This window comes from Ursus americanus, chromosome 18 (genome assembly GCF_024610735.1).
Source record: "Ursus americanus isolate L20-20 chromosome 18, mUrsAme1.1.p, whole genome shotgun sequence".
Classification (NCBI taxonomy): domain Eukaryota; kingdom Metazoa; phylum Chordata; class Mammalia; order Carnivora; family Ursidae; genus Ursus; species Ursus americanus.
In genome coordinates this window covers 19,055,679-19,071,560 of record NC_142144.1, presented here as the reverse complement: position 1 = coordinate 19,071,560, position 15,882 = coordinate 19,055,679, and the positions used below count along the sequence as shown (strand labels likewise).

General features: G+C 57.5%; 1 protein-coding gene across 5 annotated transcripts in view; it reads right to left on the bottom strand.

Annotated features, from left to right (window-relative positions):
* Nucleotides 1-243: 243 nt before the first annotated feature.
* Nucleotides 244-15,882, bottom strand: part of WHRN (whirlin) — an 86,942-nt gene continuing 71,303 nt past the window's right edge. For 2 of the 5 annotated variants that reach the window (XM_045791089.2, XM_087869430.1), the window contains 6 exons: nucleotides 15,096-15,128; nucleotides 5,801-5,872; nucleotides 3,998-4,535; nucleotides 2,051-2,232; nucleotides 1,368-1,490; nucleotides 244-1,108 (listed from right to left, as the gene is read on the bottom strand). In XM_045791089.2, the coding sequence (XP_045647045.2) occupies nucleotides 926-1,108; nucleotides 1,368-1,490; nucleotides 2,051-2,232; nucleotides 3,998-4,535; nucleotides 5,801-5,872; nucleotides 15,096-15,128 (1,131 nt within the window). In that variant the 3' untranslated portion in view covers nucleotides 244-925. The remainder of the gene's footprint in view (nucleotides 1,109-1,367; nucleotides 1,491-2,050; nucleotides 2,233-3,997; nucleotides 4,536-5,800; nucleotides 5,873-15,095; nucleotides 15,129-15,882) is intronic. The other 3 variants (XM_045791090.2, XM_045791091.2, XM_045791092.2) reach the window with 3 other exon arrangements.

Genomic DNA, 15,882 nt, shown 5'->3' with positions numbered 1-15,882 from the left:
GCCCCAGAACATACCTGTGTGTTTTAATTTCAAAGTATTTTCTGTGAACGACCTTCAAGTAAGGTGCTCCAAGATGCGGGTGTGGCCCAGGTGCCCCTGTATCCCTGCTGTGCGTCCCACGTGGAGCCACGAACGGCAGGGGGAGAGGCTGGTGGTATGCATGGCTCTGTTCTACCCACCCCTCTTCAGGTCTAGCAATCGAAATCCCAGCCACAAAGGCAGGCCACACAGCACACTGGACCCTAACCTTGTTCAGGTTTCTTTATTGAAAAATTAAAGTCATAAGCTCTGTATATAAATACACTGACATCGCTGGTCCCCTGCAAGGCCTCTGGGATAGGCTGCGGGTGGGGTGGGAAGCTGGGGTCTTGGGGTCCCTAGGGGTGACGAGAGAGGAAATAAATAATAAATACTATGGGGGGACAAGGAGCCAGGAAGAAAGGGGGGTGAATGGGGGGTGCTTGATGTTTATTTGTGGCACTAAAGGTCCTGCGCGATGCCCCCTGGGCTGGGAGCCGTGTCCACCAATTCTCATGTGGCCTCAATCCAGATAAAGGCTCAGACATCTGAGGATGGGGCCAGGTCCTAGCTGACGGGGGACGGGGCACAGTGCCTCTATCCAACCCAGGGGCCAGGCCCTAGCAGGCCTCAGGTGGACTTTCTCTCTTTCCCAACACCCACTGCTTATACTGAGCGCCTACTGCATACCCCAGGCATGGCACCGGATCCCGACCTGGCCTTCTGTTTGCCTCACCCGGCTTTCTTCTCCTGGTTCTGGGCCAGCGGGCCGGGAAAGAGTGGGGGGATGTCTTCCTGCTACCCTGGCTATGCAGCCCCGGCCCTCCAGGAGCTTAATAGTGCCAGGAGGGAAGAGGGACCGGGGCCAGGGACTGGGCAGCAGCAGGAGGCCTCCAGGCCACAGCCTCTAGAGCATCACGTTGAACTCGGTGACCAGAAAGTCGATGTAGTCTCGCTCCTTGGTCTTGAAGGCCTCTGCGATGATCCGGGCCGCCTCCCGATGCTCCTTGCCCCGGAGTGTCAGCCCATTCACTTCCAGGATCACGTGGCCCACCTTGAGCTGCCCACAGTTGTGGGCCGAACCGCCTCGCTGCAGGGGCGAGACACAGGGCAGGGGCACTCGAGGCAGCCGAGGGTGAGGCTGGCCTGCCTTAGACGCCCACCGGGCCAGGCCCAACACCGCCAAGCAGGCTGCAATCTGGGTGTCCGATGCCCTGGAGGAAAACAGGCTCAGGGAGGGCAAAGGGTCTGGGTGTGCCTCTGGTGGCAGGTCATCTGGAAGGGGGCGGAACCCTGGGGATGCTGAGAGAGGGGCCCTCAGGGGTCAAGTGGGGCCCGCGGAGGTGTACCTGAATCGTGACGATCCGAGGCAGGGGCTGGCGGGTGTTGGCGCCGCCCTCGATGGCAATGCCCAGGGTGGCCGCACTCTTCTTCACGCGGACGAGGGTGGATGTGGGCTCCAGGAGTCCAGGCTGTGGGTGTGAGCAGGAGACTAGTGCCTGAGGCCTTGTCAGTGGACGGGCCTGGCTGGAGGTGGGGGGGGGAGGCTGGACTGGCCATGACATGCCGCTGGGTCAAAAGGGCTCAGACTCCAGCCCTGGGCTGGGAGCCGCCAGTATGTTAGCACTAAGCTAAGAACTGGTGTTGCCAGCTCTCTAATCGCTACAAAAACTCCCGAGGCTCAGGAGGTTAAAGGGCCAGCCCAAGGCTGCCTGGTGGTGGTACTAGGACTCGGACCCAGGCCTGACTGCCTTAGCCAGCATGCCAACTCAGACCTGAGCTGGGAGACCCTCAAGACCAACTTTTAGAGCTTGGCTTGTCAATGTCAGTGGTAAAGGTGGGACCTAACCTGGGCCTCCAGACTCCTGATACAGTGTTCACTCTGGGGACCCACACCCCTCCAGCGGTGGGGGCTCACTTCCTCCCCGTGGTGGTCACTTGTCAAGCTGAACCCTGCTTGGGGACCTCCTGTGCTCCACCTGGGGGGCCCTGCCCTCCACTTAGTCCTCTGTATCCCATCCTCCTCGCTCACCGGTTTGGTGGCCCCCTCTGTGGTCCTCTCGTTTCGAGGTGGCTCCTTGCTACTCCTGCTCTTGGTGGATGCCATCTGTCTGCCTCGGCCCGGGGCGCTGGCTTCTGCCTCACCGGCGTCCACGCCGCTGTCCTCGCTCAGGGTCTGCCCACTGTCCGAGAGCTGGGAGAGCGTGGAGGCTGCTGGGAGGGGGAACGGGAGGAGAGTGGTGGTTTATACCGCTGGGGTCAGGGAGGGCTTCCTGGAGGAGATGATGGAGCTGCAGACTGGAAGGCTGTAGAGATTCCCCAGGCATGGACTAGGGAGGAATGAAGGGATCACAGGGCTGGAGGGAGGGAGACTCCCTACCACCTTTCTACCACTGAGACCTGCCCTTCCACCCGGGGCTGGCCTCAAGGCCACCAAGACCTCTGCTCTGACCCCACCCAGTTCTCGGCCCATGGCGTAATGATGAAAACAGAGGTCAGGAGGCAAACCCAGCCCACGGATGTGGGTTCTGATTATTATTTTCTCCAACTGTCAAATTTTAATGCTCAACTCACACATTCAAATTAGGGTATTTCACATAAAAATTAAACTTCTAGCTTCTCAATAAAACAAGGGAAGGTTTGCCATGCCTGGTCTGTACCCTCCACAACCCCACTGGCCTGAGCTGAGTGGTGGGCACACAGCCTCGTTTGCCAGTCAGCTCCGAGCTGCTCTGCTGTGTGTGTGATGGCTGGGCCCCTGAATCGGAGACCCTCTAGAGACCAGCAGGTCAGGTCTGAATCCTCTCTGCCTGGCTCGAGCAACCCCAGGTGAGCTACACAGCCTCTGGGCCTCTGAGCCTCCGGGAGCACTGATGCCCGTGGAGAAGCTAGCATAAAGACTTAATTAGATACGATGTGTGGTGTGAGGCCCACAAGAGAGCACACTTGCTCTAGACTGTTCCACAGGCACCTTCTGTGACTCAGTTCTTTCATCTGTAGAATGGGGGACAACAGTACCAGCCCCACAGGACTGTTGGGAGGCTGAGATGAGTTGCTCAGAGAGGCAGGGCCCCTAGAACGTATCTGGTGCACAGGAAACTGTGCACGACAGACAGCTTTAATTTTTGTTGTGTTGGGCTCAGGGCCAGGTGATACCTCCGGTGTCTCTCACCACATCCTGCCTGCTGTCCCCTCAGCTGCCTTCCCTCGCCGAGCTCCTGAGCCTGGGGTCCCTGCACTCTGCATCCTAGCCCGCCCACTGTTTCGCATACAGCAGGCACTCGGTTCGCTGGACCGATACATCGCTTTAGCCACAAGATGGCACCAGAACCCAGCACAATGCACCCAACCTGCTAAGGGGAGGGAGGAGCTCGAGAGCCAGAGTGTGAGCCAGATCCAGAGGCCGCCAAGGTTTCAGGCTTTACGCTGCCATCCTCCTCAGCCTGGACTCTGGAAACTCTGGGGCCGCAGCCTCGTCCCAGGTGTCTGCGAGGTCAAGCCTGCCCTCCGACCCTGCAGCGCCCCCTCCCCCAGATCTGGAGACCTCCTGGGGTCGAGGGACAGTACTTTCCATACTCGCCTTTCCCCCCAGCACTTGCCTTGTGCCAGGCCCTGGGGACAGCAATCACAGAGGCCACCCCTGTCCTCAAGGAGCCTGGTCTCACCGGGGAGATGGAGACTGCAAGGTGGCCAGGACTGGGGGCGCTGGAGGGAGAGCCCAACCCTCCCAGCGACCCAGCGGGGCTGTCACTGAATCTCCTCCCACAGCTTGTCGTGGTCACACAGCTAAGTGGCAGAATGAGGGCTCACACCCGCATCCACACGGGCTCAGGACCCTGTTCCCCGGGGCACTCGGACCCTGTACATGCTTCCACTCTAACTATGTCGATGGGCAGATCAGCCTGAAGCGGCCTGGATGCCCCCAAGACCACTCAGGGGGCGCCCGAGCCCAGCCCAGGCGGGGGCGGCCAGTACTCACTGCGTGTCTGGGGCAGCGCCCTCACTTCGTTCACGTCCGGCTCGCTGTCTGGCCGGTGCACCTCCACCATGACAAAGTGCTGGTTGGTGCCTGTCACGTCTGGCCGGCTGGAGGGGGAGGATGGTGGGAGGCAGCCCCCCGCCAGCGTGGCCTCTGCAGGGGGGCTTTTCAGGTGCGGGGGCGACTGGACGCGCGGGAAGGGGCCGATGGGGTGCTGGGTGACCAGGGCCAGGTGGGCGTCCAGCGGCCTCTTGGAGCCGGGGTTGGCAGGGGAGATGGAGGCATAGATGGGGGAGGAGGGCGAGTCTTGTGCTGAGGAGGCCCCTGGGGTGGGCGCAGTGCCCGCCGGTGGGCTGCGGTTCCTGGGGGCTGAGAAGACGATGCCCGAGTGGGAAGACGCGGAGGACGGCGGCTGGAGGTCCTCTCTCCCTGGCTTTCTGGGCTGGGCAGGCAGGCGGTTGTGGCCTTGGGCCAGAGGCGGTGGGGGAGGCGGCGGCTTGCAGCTCGGCAGCCCCTCGGAGGTGGCTTTGACATCATCCTGCCAAAAGACCCAACAGGAGTAGAAGGAGTCAGAGCCCATGGTGGCTGGTAGAGGGGAGTCCCGAGCGGCCCAGGCCGCGGCTGGAATTCTGTCCCGCTCTATCAGCTCTCGGCCACGCTGCTCTGAATAATGCAACACCCCAGTGGAAAACTGCTCCCCCATCTCAGCAGCTGATAAGCGTCGGCATCCTGGCGGTCGTCTCCGGCGATGGCATCGTTACCTGTGGGAATTGAAGTTCTTGGCATCCGCCAGGGCTTGTCACAGGGAACAAGACTTAATTAGAGGTGGCTGTGGAGAATGGAAAAACACAAAAAGCATTTCTTTGGCTTTTCTTTTTAGAAGATGATCGTGGCTACTAGAGAGAGGAGATGTGCGGGACTGGAGGGAGAGAGAATGGACAGAGGGGACAGTCACATGGGAGTGGGGGCTGTGCAGTCCTGGGCAAGGCACGGCGCCTCTCGGAGCGCCTCTCTGGGCAGTGGGAAACCCGCACCTGCCCAGCGGGGGTGTGGGGACGTGAGGAGCCCCGTGGGCATGTGTTTGCAGGTGCCTGCCGTCCAGCAGGTGCGTGGTGAGCCGTAGTGACAGATACGGTCACTGCTATTTCCCCTCTGCCTAGGCCAACATCCGGCGCTTGAAAGGTCTGATGACAGTGCCCTGTCCCAAATGCTTTACTTACATGGACTAACTTCCCCCTTGCCACAAACTGGTGGGTAGGTACACTATTCTTATCCCCATGCTACAGAGGGGAAAACCGAGGCACAGAGAGGTTAAGAAACTTGCCCAGAGTCACACAGTCAGTGGCAGAGGTGGGATTTGAACCCAGGCAGCTGGCTCGAGTCCAGGCCATTCAGAAGTTATTTGGGTCATAGTGACAGTGACGCTGCCCGGCCTGTGGATGTGCACATAGGGGTCCAAGGTCACATCTAAGGTCCATTTCCGGTGCGGTCCTATGGCCTCTGCAGGGAGTTCACACACTCCTCGTGTCAGTAGTTGTTGTGATAACGTTCAGATAAGGTATCAAAAGTAACACCCACTCAGCAAACAGCCTGACTCCCTGCCTGAAATCCCCAGAAGGAGCGAAAACAGTCTGTTCCCGCTGGAAAGAGCTGAGCAACGCCTTGTGCACAGGCCTGGGGCCGGGTCTGAGGGCCTCTGTCCCCTCCTTGTGGCTCTCACTGAGGAGCTAGCCAGCCCCCACCCCCGGCTTCAAGCAGACTAGGGAGGGCAAAACTCAGGGAAAGAGCCAGAGAGGGTCTTACCAGGGAAACATCTGGGAGGGTGTTCATATTGCCCTGGACAGCCTCACCAGTTTCCTCCAGGTCCAGAGTGTTCTAGAAACGGAGAAGAAAGCAATGTGAGCAAATATAAACTGAGAAGGGAAAAGCAGTTTGCCCTCTGAGATACCAGAATGCATGATGCGTCCCGTGACACCTTCTTGTGGTTTCTGCTTGTCCAGACATTCCCCGCTCTTGGGAGATTTACACATTAAAATTAATGTCAATTTTCCTGCCGGTCGTTTTGAAATCAATTTTTCTTTGAGGCTTTCCAGGCGTCCCCTCAACTCTCTGTGGGGTGGCTCTGGCCTGGGCACTCCCAAAGCTGGGCTCTGGGTGCCATGTTCCACACGCTCGGCGCCTTCCAAAACCCAAAGGTCCTCTTGGACAGAAGCCCAGGAAGGTGTGACAATGGCAGGATGCAAGTGAGAGGTAGGCTCTCTCTTTTTAATTTAATGGTTTTAATTGTGAGGCAGGTGGTTAAGGTTTAAAGAAACCTTCTTTTGCAAAAATGCAAAAATGCCCGTTTCTTGCTTCCTTCTCTAACTCAGTGGAAGAAGCCTCAAACTCCCTCAAGTGACACTGAGCTGCCGTTAGGTCATCCGCAGGCTGTCCCTGGGAGGCTGAGCAGCGCCCCTCTCTCAAGGAGCTCTCTTGAGGGCTCAGGGGAGCCATTTCTCCACCCCACAGAGCCCAGGATGGCAACGAGCCTCCACCACCAACCCCTGGCTCACGTCTCAAGTGCAGCCATCCATAGTGAGCAGTCTCAGTGCTGGACAGATGCCGGCCTGGGGCCACAGAGGAGGTGAGACACCACCCCTGCCCTCAGGAGCCTAGAGGAAGTGGGTTCGACACAAGCAAGCAAGGAGGAGACTGTGCACAGTGAGGAGTTACAGGCGTAGAAGCAGCTGGGGAGGGGTTATCAAGGAAGGCTTCCTGGAGTAGGGAGCATGGCTTAAAGTTGAGTCTTGGGGGTGAGTTGGGCAAAGGAGGGAATGACGGTGTTTCAGAGGGCAGGGCATACATAAAGCAGGAAGGAGGTATGAGAATCTTCAAGCAGTGCCATGTGACTCAAGCATGGAGCTGCTGGGACTTGAGGCTGAGGGCAGTGGGTTGCCATGGCGATGTGGTCAAGTTTGTCTTCTATGAAGATTCCCTTTACTCACTTCCTCTCCAGCTGCCCCGGAACAATGCAGGCATGTCAGGGCCTTCACGCTGGCTGCTCCCTCTGCCTGGAACATGCTCCCGTTCAGCTATCCACAATGCATGCTCCGTTCTTACCTCCTTCAAGACCTTCCCTAAATATCACCTCCTCCGAGAAGTCTATCCTGATGACACCACCTAAAATCGCCACCCCTACCCCCGGCCCTGCTTTATTTTTCTCCTTTACACCAGTCACTTCCTTCACCCAGCAGCCAGGATGTAATCCTTGAAACATAAGTCAGACAATATCTCTTTCCAACTCCTAACCCTCCAGGGTCTTTCCATTTTCCCTGGAGAAAATTCCAAAGTCTGCACTCATTGTGTCTTGTGACTGGGCCCCTTCTTGCTAACTCCTCCAATAGGATGGGATGGTTCCTACCCCAGGGCCTTGGCACTCACTGTTCTCCCTGCCCTCACAGACTCACTCCCCCACTTCATTTAGCGCTGACCTCCACTGAGGCCTTCCTGGACCAGCCCTGTCTAAAACAGCACCCCTCCCCACCCCTACCCCTCTGTCTAACCCCTGACCATGCTTCATTTTTCTGTATAAATTTACCACCACGTGATGTTATATTATCAATTTGCTTCTTGTTTGTCTCTCTCATTAGGATAAAAACTCCTCAAAGGCAGGACTTGTGACCACCTGGTTCCTACTCTATCCTCAGTGTTTAGGACTGTTGCTGCTTGATAAATATTTACTAAGCAAATGAATCGAGGGCTGAATGAACTCATCAATCACTCTGGCTGGCATGGAGGAGGCCCCAGGAGGCAGAGAATTAGGCAAGGCCGCTCCTGCAGATCATCGTGGAGAACAGTCACAGTGGCTTGGATTCGGGTGAAGGCAGTGGGTAGGGATGGAGGGGCCCCCTGATGCCAGACTCCCTGGGGCACAGGCTGCCAGGCCACTCCACACTGATCCCCATCTCGAATGACGCTCCTGGAGCCTCGACCATTCTGGGCAGGCAAAGGGCACGTAATCACGAAGTCGTGGGAACCCTCCAAGGAGGCACTCGGCCCTCCCGGCTCGGAGCCTTTCGTACCCAGTCCTCTTTATCTGGTCCCGTGACGTCAGGCTGGGACACCTGCCTCATTTGACCAACAAAGCTGAGGCTGCCATGCAAACTTCAGCATCCCGACTGTCTCCAACCTCGTCCCCTGCACAGGGAAGACGCTGCTGCGGCCTCAGGGCTGCAAAGACAGCAGGGGATCCTTGGGGTGGGGGTGATAGGGCTGCCCTCCCAGCCACTGAGTAAGGGGCACCACACCCAGCTCTGCCACTCATGGCCAATCACTGATTGGCTCTGTGCTGCTTTCCTCATCTGCAGCATGGGGTAACGGCAGTCCCTGTCTCATGGGGCTGATGTATTAACACTTAAAAAGTGTGCAGAACAGGGCCTGGCACAAATACACGAGGGCAGGCAACAGTCCTTATCAGAAGCTTGCGACCCGGCGAATCTGCCCCCGCCACCTCACGGCTGCAAATGCCCCCACCCCCGGGGCCCATGTGGACACTTTGGCCGAAAGGAAACAGCCGTCTCCCTCCTCCCAAACCAGGATGAGTCCAGTGCTCCCTGGAAATAGGCAGCGGGGCACCACCGCCCGCCCAGAGTCGAATGGCGGGGCAGGGCTGGTGCGTGCAGTGATTCCCTCCCCAGACTTGGCGGTGACAGCCCCGGCCTCTGCAGCAGGTGCCGAGAGGGATCAGAGGCCTGCGAGGAGGTGTCTCCGGCAAAGGCTGGAGGGGTCTCGGCCACACTCAGACACAGCCACTGCCGCCTGTCCCTGGATTCAACCTGCAGGCCACTGTGGGGCTCAGGTGACAGTCCAAGGTGGGACCAAAGCCATGGGATTCTGCCCTGTTCTGGTACTGGGAGCTTTGGCCAACAAGCATGTATCAGGCAGCCTTGGCTCGCAGGGATAAGTGGTGCGCAGGTCACTGCGTCCCCAACACCCCGCAGAGGGCCATGCACATAGTAGGTGCCCATACACTCGGACTCAGGACCACTGATGCGGCCGGCGGTGGTAACTGGGTCCCCGGGAGGGAGAGAGGAAGGATCCAGGGCCCCAACAACACAAGCATGACTTTGCCACAGACCACAGAGCAGGTGTGACTTGCTCTCAGAGGTACAGCGAAGAACTGACTACCGCTGGGCAGGACGCACCAGGCCCTCTGCCGGGCGTTTTGCTCACATGATCTCATCTGACTCTCCAATGGGGCAGGCCCAGGGATCCTCCCTCTTTCCCAGCTTTTACGTTTACACTCAGAGAGGGAAGTGACCTGTCCAAGACCACACGGACATTTTACAGCGGACCAGGCAGGGGTGGTCTCAAAGCCAGGCAGCACTGCCCTGACCCCAGAATGGGATAGGGCCCCGAGATCGTAGGAACCAGAGCTCCCTGGGAGCGCCCCTCGTTGACATGAAACAATAGAGCCATCGCTGGCCCCTGGCCTCAGCCCCTCCTCACTATGAATAGCATCCTGGAGCCAACGGGTAAGGCAGGGATGGAAAGTCGGGAGGGTGAGGATGCAGGGGCGGGGGGAGTACATATCCAGCCCTGGGAGGAAGGCCTGAAGTGGAGCAAACAGCAGACGGGTCAGAGCCCGGCCCTGCCAGACTCCATCTGCCCGATCCAGACGCTCAGAAGCCCCGAGTCCCCAAGCCATGTTCCTTGTGCGTCTGAAATAGCTAGCGACAGCAGGCTACAAACCCCGGGGACGTGTCAGCAGAAACGCTCGAGGAACGGGCTTCGAGAGGAAGATCAAGGTCAGAGCTCGTGCAGGAGCCAGCCCGCGCCCCCTGGCCTCCTCATTGCGCCCCGCCGGCGGCTCAGGGCCCCCTCTTCCTGCACCCACTGAGGTTTAGACTCCGTGGCTCAATTAGTCCTGCTACAGGGGGCCCTTCATCTGTTCGACAGCTGAGGTCACTGAGGCTCAGAGAGGGAAGGCCACCTGCCCAAGGTCACACAGCAAAGATGAGGCGGGAAGCAGAGCCGTATTCAAGGTCTGACTGTTATTCAGACTGCTAGTCTCAAGAGCCAGGACGCCCTCCGGACCTGCTGCTCCCCCCATCTCCTTCCTCCTCAAATCAGTGACGGTTCAGAAAATTCCCTTTCCTCTCAGAGAAAAGAACTTCTTTTTGTCGGAGTTGGCCCTGTCAGGGCCCGGATATCCCAGCAGTCCGGTCTGAGGGAAGTGTGCGGCCAAAACACAACGAAATCATGGAGGGCAGTCACCCGTGCTGACCTCTGCCAGGTGGACTCGTGATTCTGGAAACGATGATGCTGGCCCAGGTGTCACCTCAGCAAAACGAGGCGCTCCTCTCCCTCCCCCCTCCCCCAGCCCAATTCCCTGGTATCTCCTCCTTCATCCCCTCATTACAAGGGAAGGCTCTTACATAAAGGTGCTATTTTCAGCTCTTTGTTCTTCTGACTTCTTTGCTCTGATGTCAGGACAACAGGCTCTCCCCAGCTCTGCCCCTAAACGAACCAGAGGCCTGAGGCTAGGGGGCCTTCCCCCTCTGTAGATGGGAAATGGAGACTCTGAGTCACAAAAGTTCTGGAAGGTCACCACTGGCTGAGACTTCTGCCCGAGGCCAGGGGGAGGGACAGAGGATGGAAAGTAGAGAGGGGAGTGGAAGTAAGAGAGAAGGAAGAGAAGGAAGACAGGAGGGAGAGGTGGAGAGCAAGGAAAGAGGAAAGAGCTGGAGCTGGCAGACAGAAGCCATCACCCCAGGAAAGTCGGGGTGGGGGAGGGAACCAGTTGGGTTGAGCCAGAGTCCTGGCATTCCTGGGGGGTAATGGGGTTGCCTGGAGTGAAGGGGACAGGACTGGGGGTCCAAAAGGATCATGGAGCCAGACCCTGGGCTGATGGCCATGCTGGTGGAGACAGGATGGCCCTGCTCTGGGGCTTTCTAAGCAAGGGGTGGGGCGGGAAGTCTGGAAGCTGATAGGGAAGGGCAGAGGGGTGTGGATCCCCAAACAGAGGGCTGGAACCCACACTCACTCGCGTGGCCGAGACCATGGGAACGGCCCAGCTCCTGGCTGGCTCTGGGCACTTTTACCATCTGTCCACTCCTGCCACCATGTTTGCCCACCAAAGCACAGAGGTCCTCAGGAGGCCTGTGTGGCACAGACAGAACGTGCCACTTTCTGCCCCCATGCATCACCCTCCCAATGATCTCAGGAAGAGGACTTTGTTCCGTGGACAGAGAGCGTGACCCGGAATCTCCAGGTCAGGGCTGGAAGGGCCCTCAGGGAAGCAGGGCTCCACGAGGGAGGCGGTGACCCAAGAACCCAGCTAAGGGGAAAACACTGCTTCTCTCTTTGCATGAACCTCCAACCCATATGGAACATTTCCTTCCTTATAAGTGGAGGCGACGTGACCCAGCAGAATCGTCGGTGCCATAGACACTGTCACCAACTGAGGCCCCAGAGCTTTCCCATCACATCCCGGTTGTCGCAGATGCCACAAAACCCCACTTGTGCTCATGCCGGCTTCACACTCACAGCCTCACTGACCCGCCGTCAGACTTTGCTGTTGTGCGTGCTGGTCAAGAAAGGCACGGTTTACGATTTGGTTTGGTATTCCGAAAATGGCATTCCGCTCTATGACTTGAGGTTTTTGGTAACCCGTACATATTTGCTTTTAAACACCTAAGGCTGTGCTTTTGAGAAGGGGGGCCAGGGCTTGCCAGCCAGCCAGAGGGGCTCATGGCACAGGAAAGGTAAAGACCCCCGTCTTACGTCAATGCTTAGTCTGACCCCTCTGTTTTATAACCAGGAGAGTGCAGGCGCCGGAGGGGCAGGGCTGGCCTCCGTGGACTTGCTTCTGTTTGCTGGAAACAGCTTCCAGCACTCCCAAGTCCCCACATGGGGAGGATTGTTGCTTATTTCAGACGCGGGCTGAGGCCAAGCTGCAGCAAACCGAGGCTCGCAGACGTCCCTGAGGAATTTATGGTTCTGAGGGTGCAGGGCGCTCGTGCCGAGGCCTCTGAGGGGGGAATGGGCTACTCTCCTCAAGCAGAAAAACGAACTCCAGCCTGGCCGTGCCCCCAGCTGGGCACCGAGCAGCTTCCTGGGACGGGGGCTGCAGAGCCAGTCTGCCCAATGACAGACCTGTATACCCGGACCTCAGTATAGCCCCGCCGTGTCCCCATCTCCCGCACCTCTGAGCTCTCTCCACACACAGGGGAAGCATCTTAAAAGATGCAAACAAAATCACGTCACTTCCTGCCTGGAGACCCTCACTGGTGTTCCACCGTTTCAGGATTAAGCCCAAGTCCCCGGTGCCTCCTGGTGCTAACCCCGCACCCTGCCCCCTTCCTCCCTGACATTCGGGCGCTCCTGACCTCCCACAGTTCCTTCCAGGGCCCATAAACCTTGAGCTCAGGGCCTTTGCACGTGCCAATCTGGCCCCCTCAGCTCCTTGCCTTGTGGATTGCCAGGCTGATGCCAATGACTTCAGATCTCAGCTCAAACATCTCCTCCCTGACACCCTGCATCAATCAGTCAGGGCCCCAGTCCTCGACCCACTTCTCAGGGCGAGAATTACGTAGGTGATTTGATCTGAGGCTGCCTCCCTGACAGGACTTGCTAAGCTTCCGGGCAGCAGGTGCTGTCGTTGGGGCACCTCTCTGTCAGCAGAGCCGGGGATGGGGGCAGGGAGGGGTGCTCAGTGAATGCTTGGCTGATGGAGTCAATACTTGGGCTCCTTCCTGCTCCCCCACTGAGGGTGGGCTTGCCCAGCAGAGGACCCTCTAAACCCATCCAGGCTGGACCAAACGCACAACACAGTAGGTGGGAGAAGGTCCTCTGATCGTTTGCTCCCTGTTTCTGCGAAGAGCTACCTTCACAGTTAGGGGTCCTGCAGCCGGAAGGGCCTGAGACAGGCCTGAGCTTCTCCACCCTCCTTTTGCACCAGGACTTTTCCTCCTCCGATGAGGAGGAAAGCACAGAGGCCACAGGGGAGCAAAGCGCTGACAGTCCCATCCAGCATCCACTTCTCACCATACTACATGGGGACACGGACAGTAAGGCTTCTAGAGTCAGGGCTTCCACCCCAGCATCCTTTGGCGGACCCAGGGAGCCCCTTCCCAGGCACATGAGAGGCTTATAGTACAAACCTCTCAATTCCAGGCAGAAAGGGGCTGAGGTTAAGGCGGGGCAGTCCCAGTGCCACCCGGGACCTCCCTGGCACCTGCTTCGTATGTACAAGGCTGGCCTTGGCCTCTACAACCCCCTTTCCCCTGAAATCCTCTGTAGTGCCCTTTGCCAGCCTTTACAGTATCCACAGAATCCCAAGTACCCCACCTGCAAATCCACTACTGAGCTCACTGAGTTTTCACGACAACCCACAGATGACTGGTCTTATCGCCTAGTGGACAGATGCGGAAACTGAGGCTCCAAAAGTCACCTGCCCAAGGTGACATGGCTACCACTTGGGAGAGCCAGCCCCAGCCAGCCCCATGAAGAACTCAGGAAGAGCAGACAGGCCTTGCTTCTGCTCCGCTCTCCGGGCTGACGTCCCCATGGCAGGGCAATGACATTGTTTGGAGGCAGGAAAAATCCCAGGGCTGGCTCTCTATTAGACACATGGAAAAGAAACACAATTTGTCAATGGGGGAAGGCTGCATCTGATCTCCTTTGATCGATTCTGTCTGGTTTAAGGGAAAATGGCTGCAGAATGAGCCACGTTTAACCTGCGATTGCTAACTGCACAGCCTGGCCCGCAGAAATTGGGCTAAACGGAAACTGGCTCCATTTGGAGCAACCGTCTGGGGCATCTGGGTCACGAGAGCCAGCCGCCTGCCACTCTGCCCGAGCAAAAGACACTTTCCTACCATGTGGGAGGTAGATGGTTAGAAGGCTGGGATGTTAGAAGATAACCCTGAGTGGCCAGGGAGGGCGGATTCATTTCAGTTTCTGCTCCACATTTCCTGGGCCCCAACTCACTTCCAAAGCCTGGGCTGGCACTGGGCAGACAGACAGGAGAAAGACGTGGTCCCTGCCTGGTCCCTGGTCCCTCCTGTTTACCAGGGAAGACAAACTCAGAAGAGGTGAGAACCATGTGACAGGCGTTTGAACAGTCAGGAAAGCAGGTGAGCTCCAGGAGGGACAGGATTTGGGTCACAAGAAAGGAACATAGGTTTGGGGGTTCAGCATCATTGCAGTAAAAGCTCATGGACATGTGCTGGGGTCGCAGACCAGTGCCTGGCACTTGGTGTGAGTAGATAAACACCGAATCCTCACTCCACCAGTCACTAGCTGAGTGACCTGGACCAAGTCACTTCTCTCTCTGACTTTTCTGTGCAGTGGGGATCATGGCACCACCTGCCACTTCTGTTACTGGGAAGGTCAAAGGAGATACGACTGGAAAGCATTATCGCAATGCCACGAAGAACTCTCGACAAATGCCAACAATGATGATGATTAAGAAAGGCCCCAGTTGTTAATATGGGCCAGGTTCTGTGCTGGCCACGAGGGATTCATTGGTGACGCCAGACACAATCGCTGCTGTGGTCAGGGGGAGTAGCCAGGCTTGTACACATTATTAGAATATAATGAGACAAGAGTCACGAAAATGGGACACTCAGGGGGCCTGGAGGAGCCATAGGGAAGTCAGAGAATCAAGGAAGTCTTCTGGGAAGAGGTGGCATGTGAGCGTAGGGCAGATGCCCACGGAGGAGACAGATAGGCCATGAGAAGTGGGAAAGAGAACACTCCAGACAGAGTTTATAGCATATGAAAAGACAAGAGGTCTCTCAAAAGCTCCACGGTACAGAAATTATCATCCTTAACTTACAGATCCTAAAACTGAGCTCAGAGAGGTAAAACCCCTTTCTGAGGTCACACAGCAAGGAAGTGGCAGGGCTGAGGTTTAAGCAGAGAGCATCCTCGCCCCAAAGCCTGAGGAAACCTGATGGACTGGCCAACAGGAGAGACAGTGAGCACCAAGAAGAATCCCAGTTCCCACCAGGGCTGGGGGGCAGACATAAGGGGGTGGCAGGAAGGGCCACGCCCCACACCTCCACCCCGGCTAAGGGACTCCCACGGCCCCACCTGGCAGGAAGGACGGTACCTCCATCAGGTCTATAAGCCACAGCAGCCGCTCCTGGGGAGGAAGGGTGGGCAAAAGGCAAAAAGGAAAATACATCAAATAAATATGAGGGATGCGGTGGGCACAGCAGCCACCCCTCTGCCACACACGCACGCATGCACACACACAGAGAAGGCAACATGAACACAGTGCTCTAAAACCCCTCTTCTGCTTCCTCTAGCTGCTTGCGGCAGGGATACCGGAGGCTCGAAGAAAAGGTCCTGTTGCCACAACTAGCACTCCTTCATCCTAACTGCCTCTGGAAGGAAACCCTGGGACGTGCCAGCAGGCGAGGCTGCGATCGTCACTCCCATTTGGCAGGTGGGAAAACAGAGGCCTGAAGCAGAGAAGTGACTTGTCCAAGCTCACACCTGCTAATGGAAGGCAGAGCCTGAAGGAGGCCCTTGTTCAGAAGACTGGATCAGAGAAAACCTGCATTGCAGAGAGACCCAAGCCTTGTGCCGGCAGCGAAGCTCTGAGTCTGAGGGATGGAGCCCCAGGCTGTGCATGTGAGGGCGCTGGAGGCAGGATAAGAGTGAAGGGGGGTAGCAGATCCTCAACCCAGTACTTTCCAGAAGCCTCCAAGTGTCTGCAAGGCCCTGGATGCAAATCCTCAAGGCGGTTTTCTCCAGCCAGGTTGGGGGAAGTAAGAGCAGAGGCTTCACCTCCTCTCGAGGTCTGGACAGTATTTCTGGGATGCTGGTGCCAAAAGGGACGTTACTCCTCATTTAATCCTCCCAGCAAGCTGGGCATAGCAGCATCATTGCCC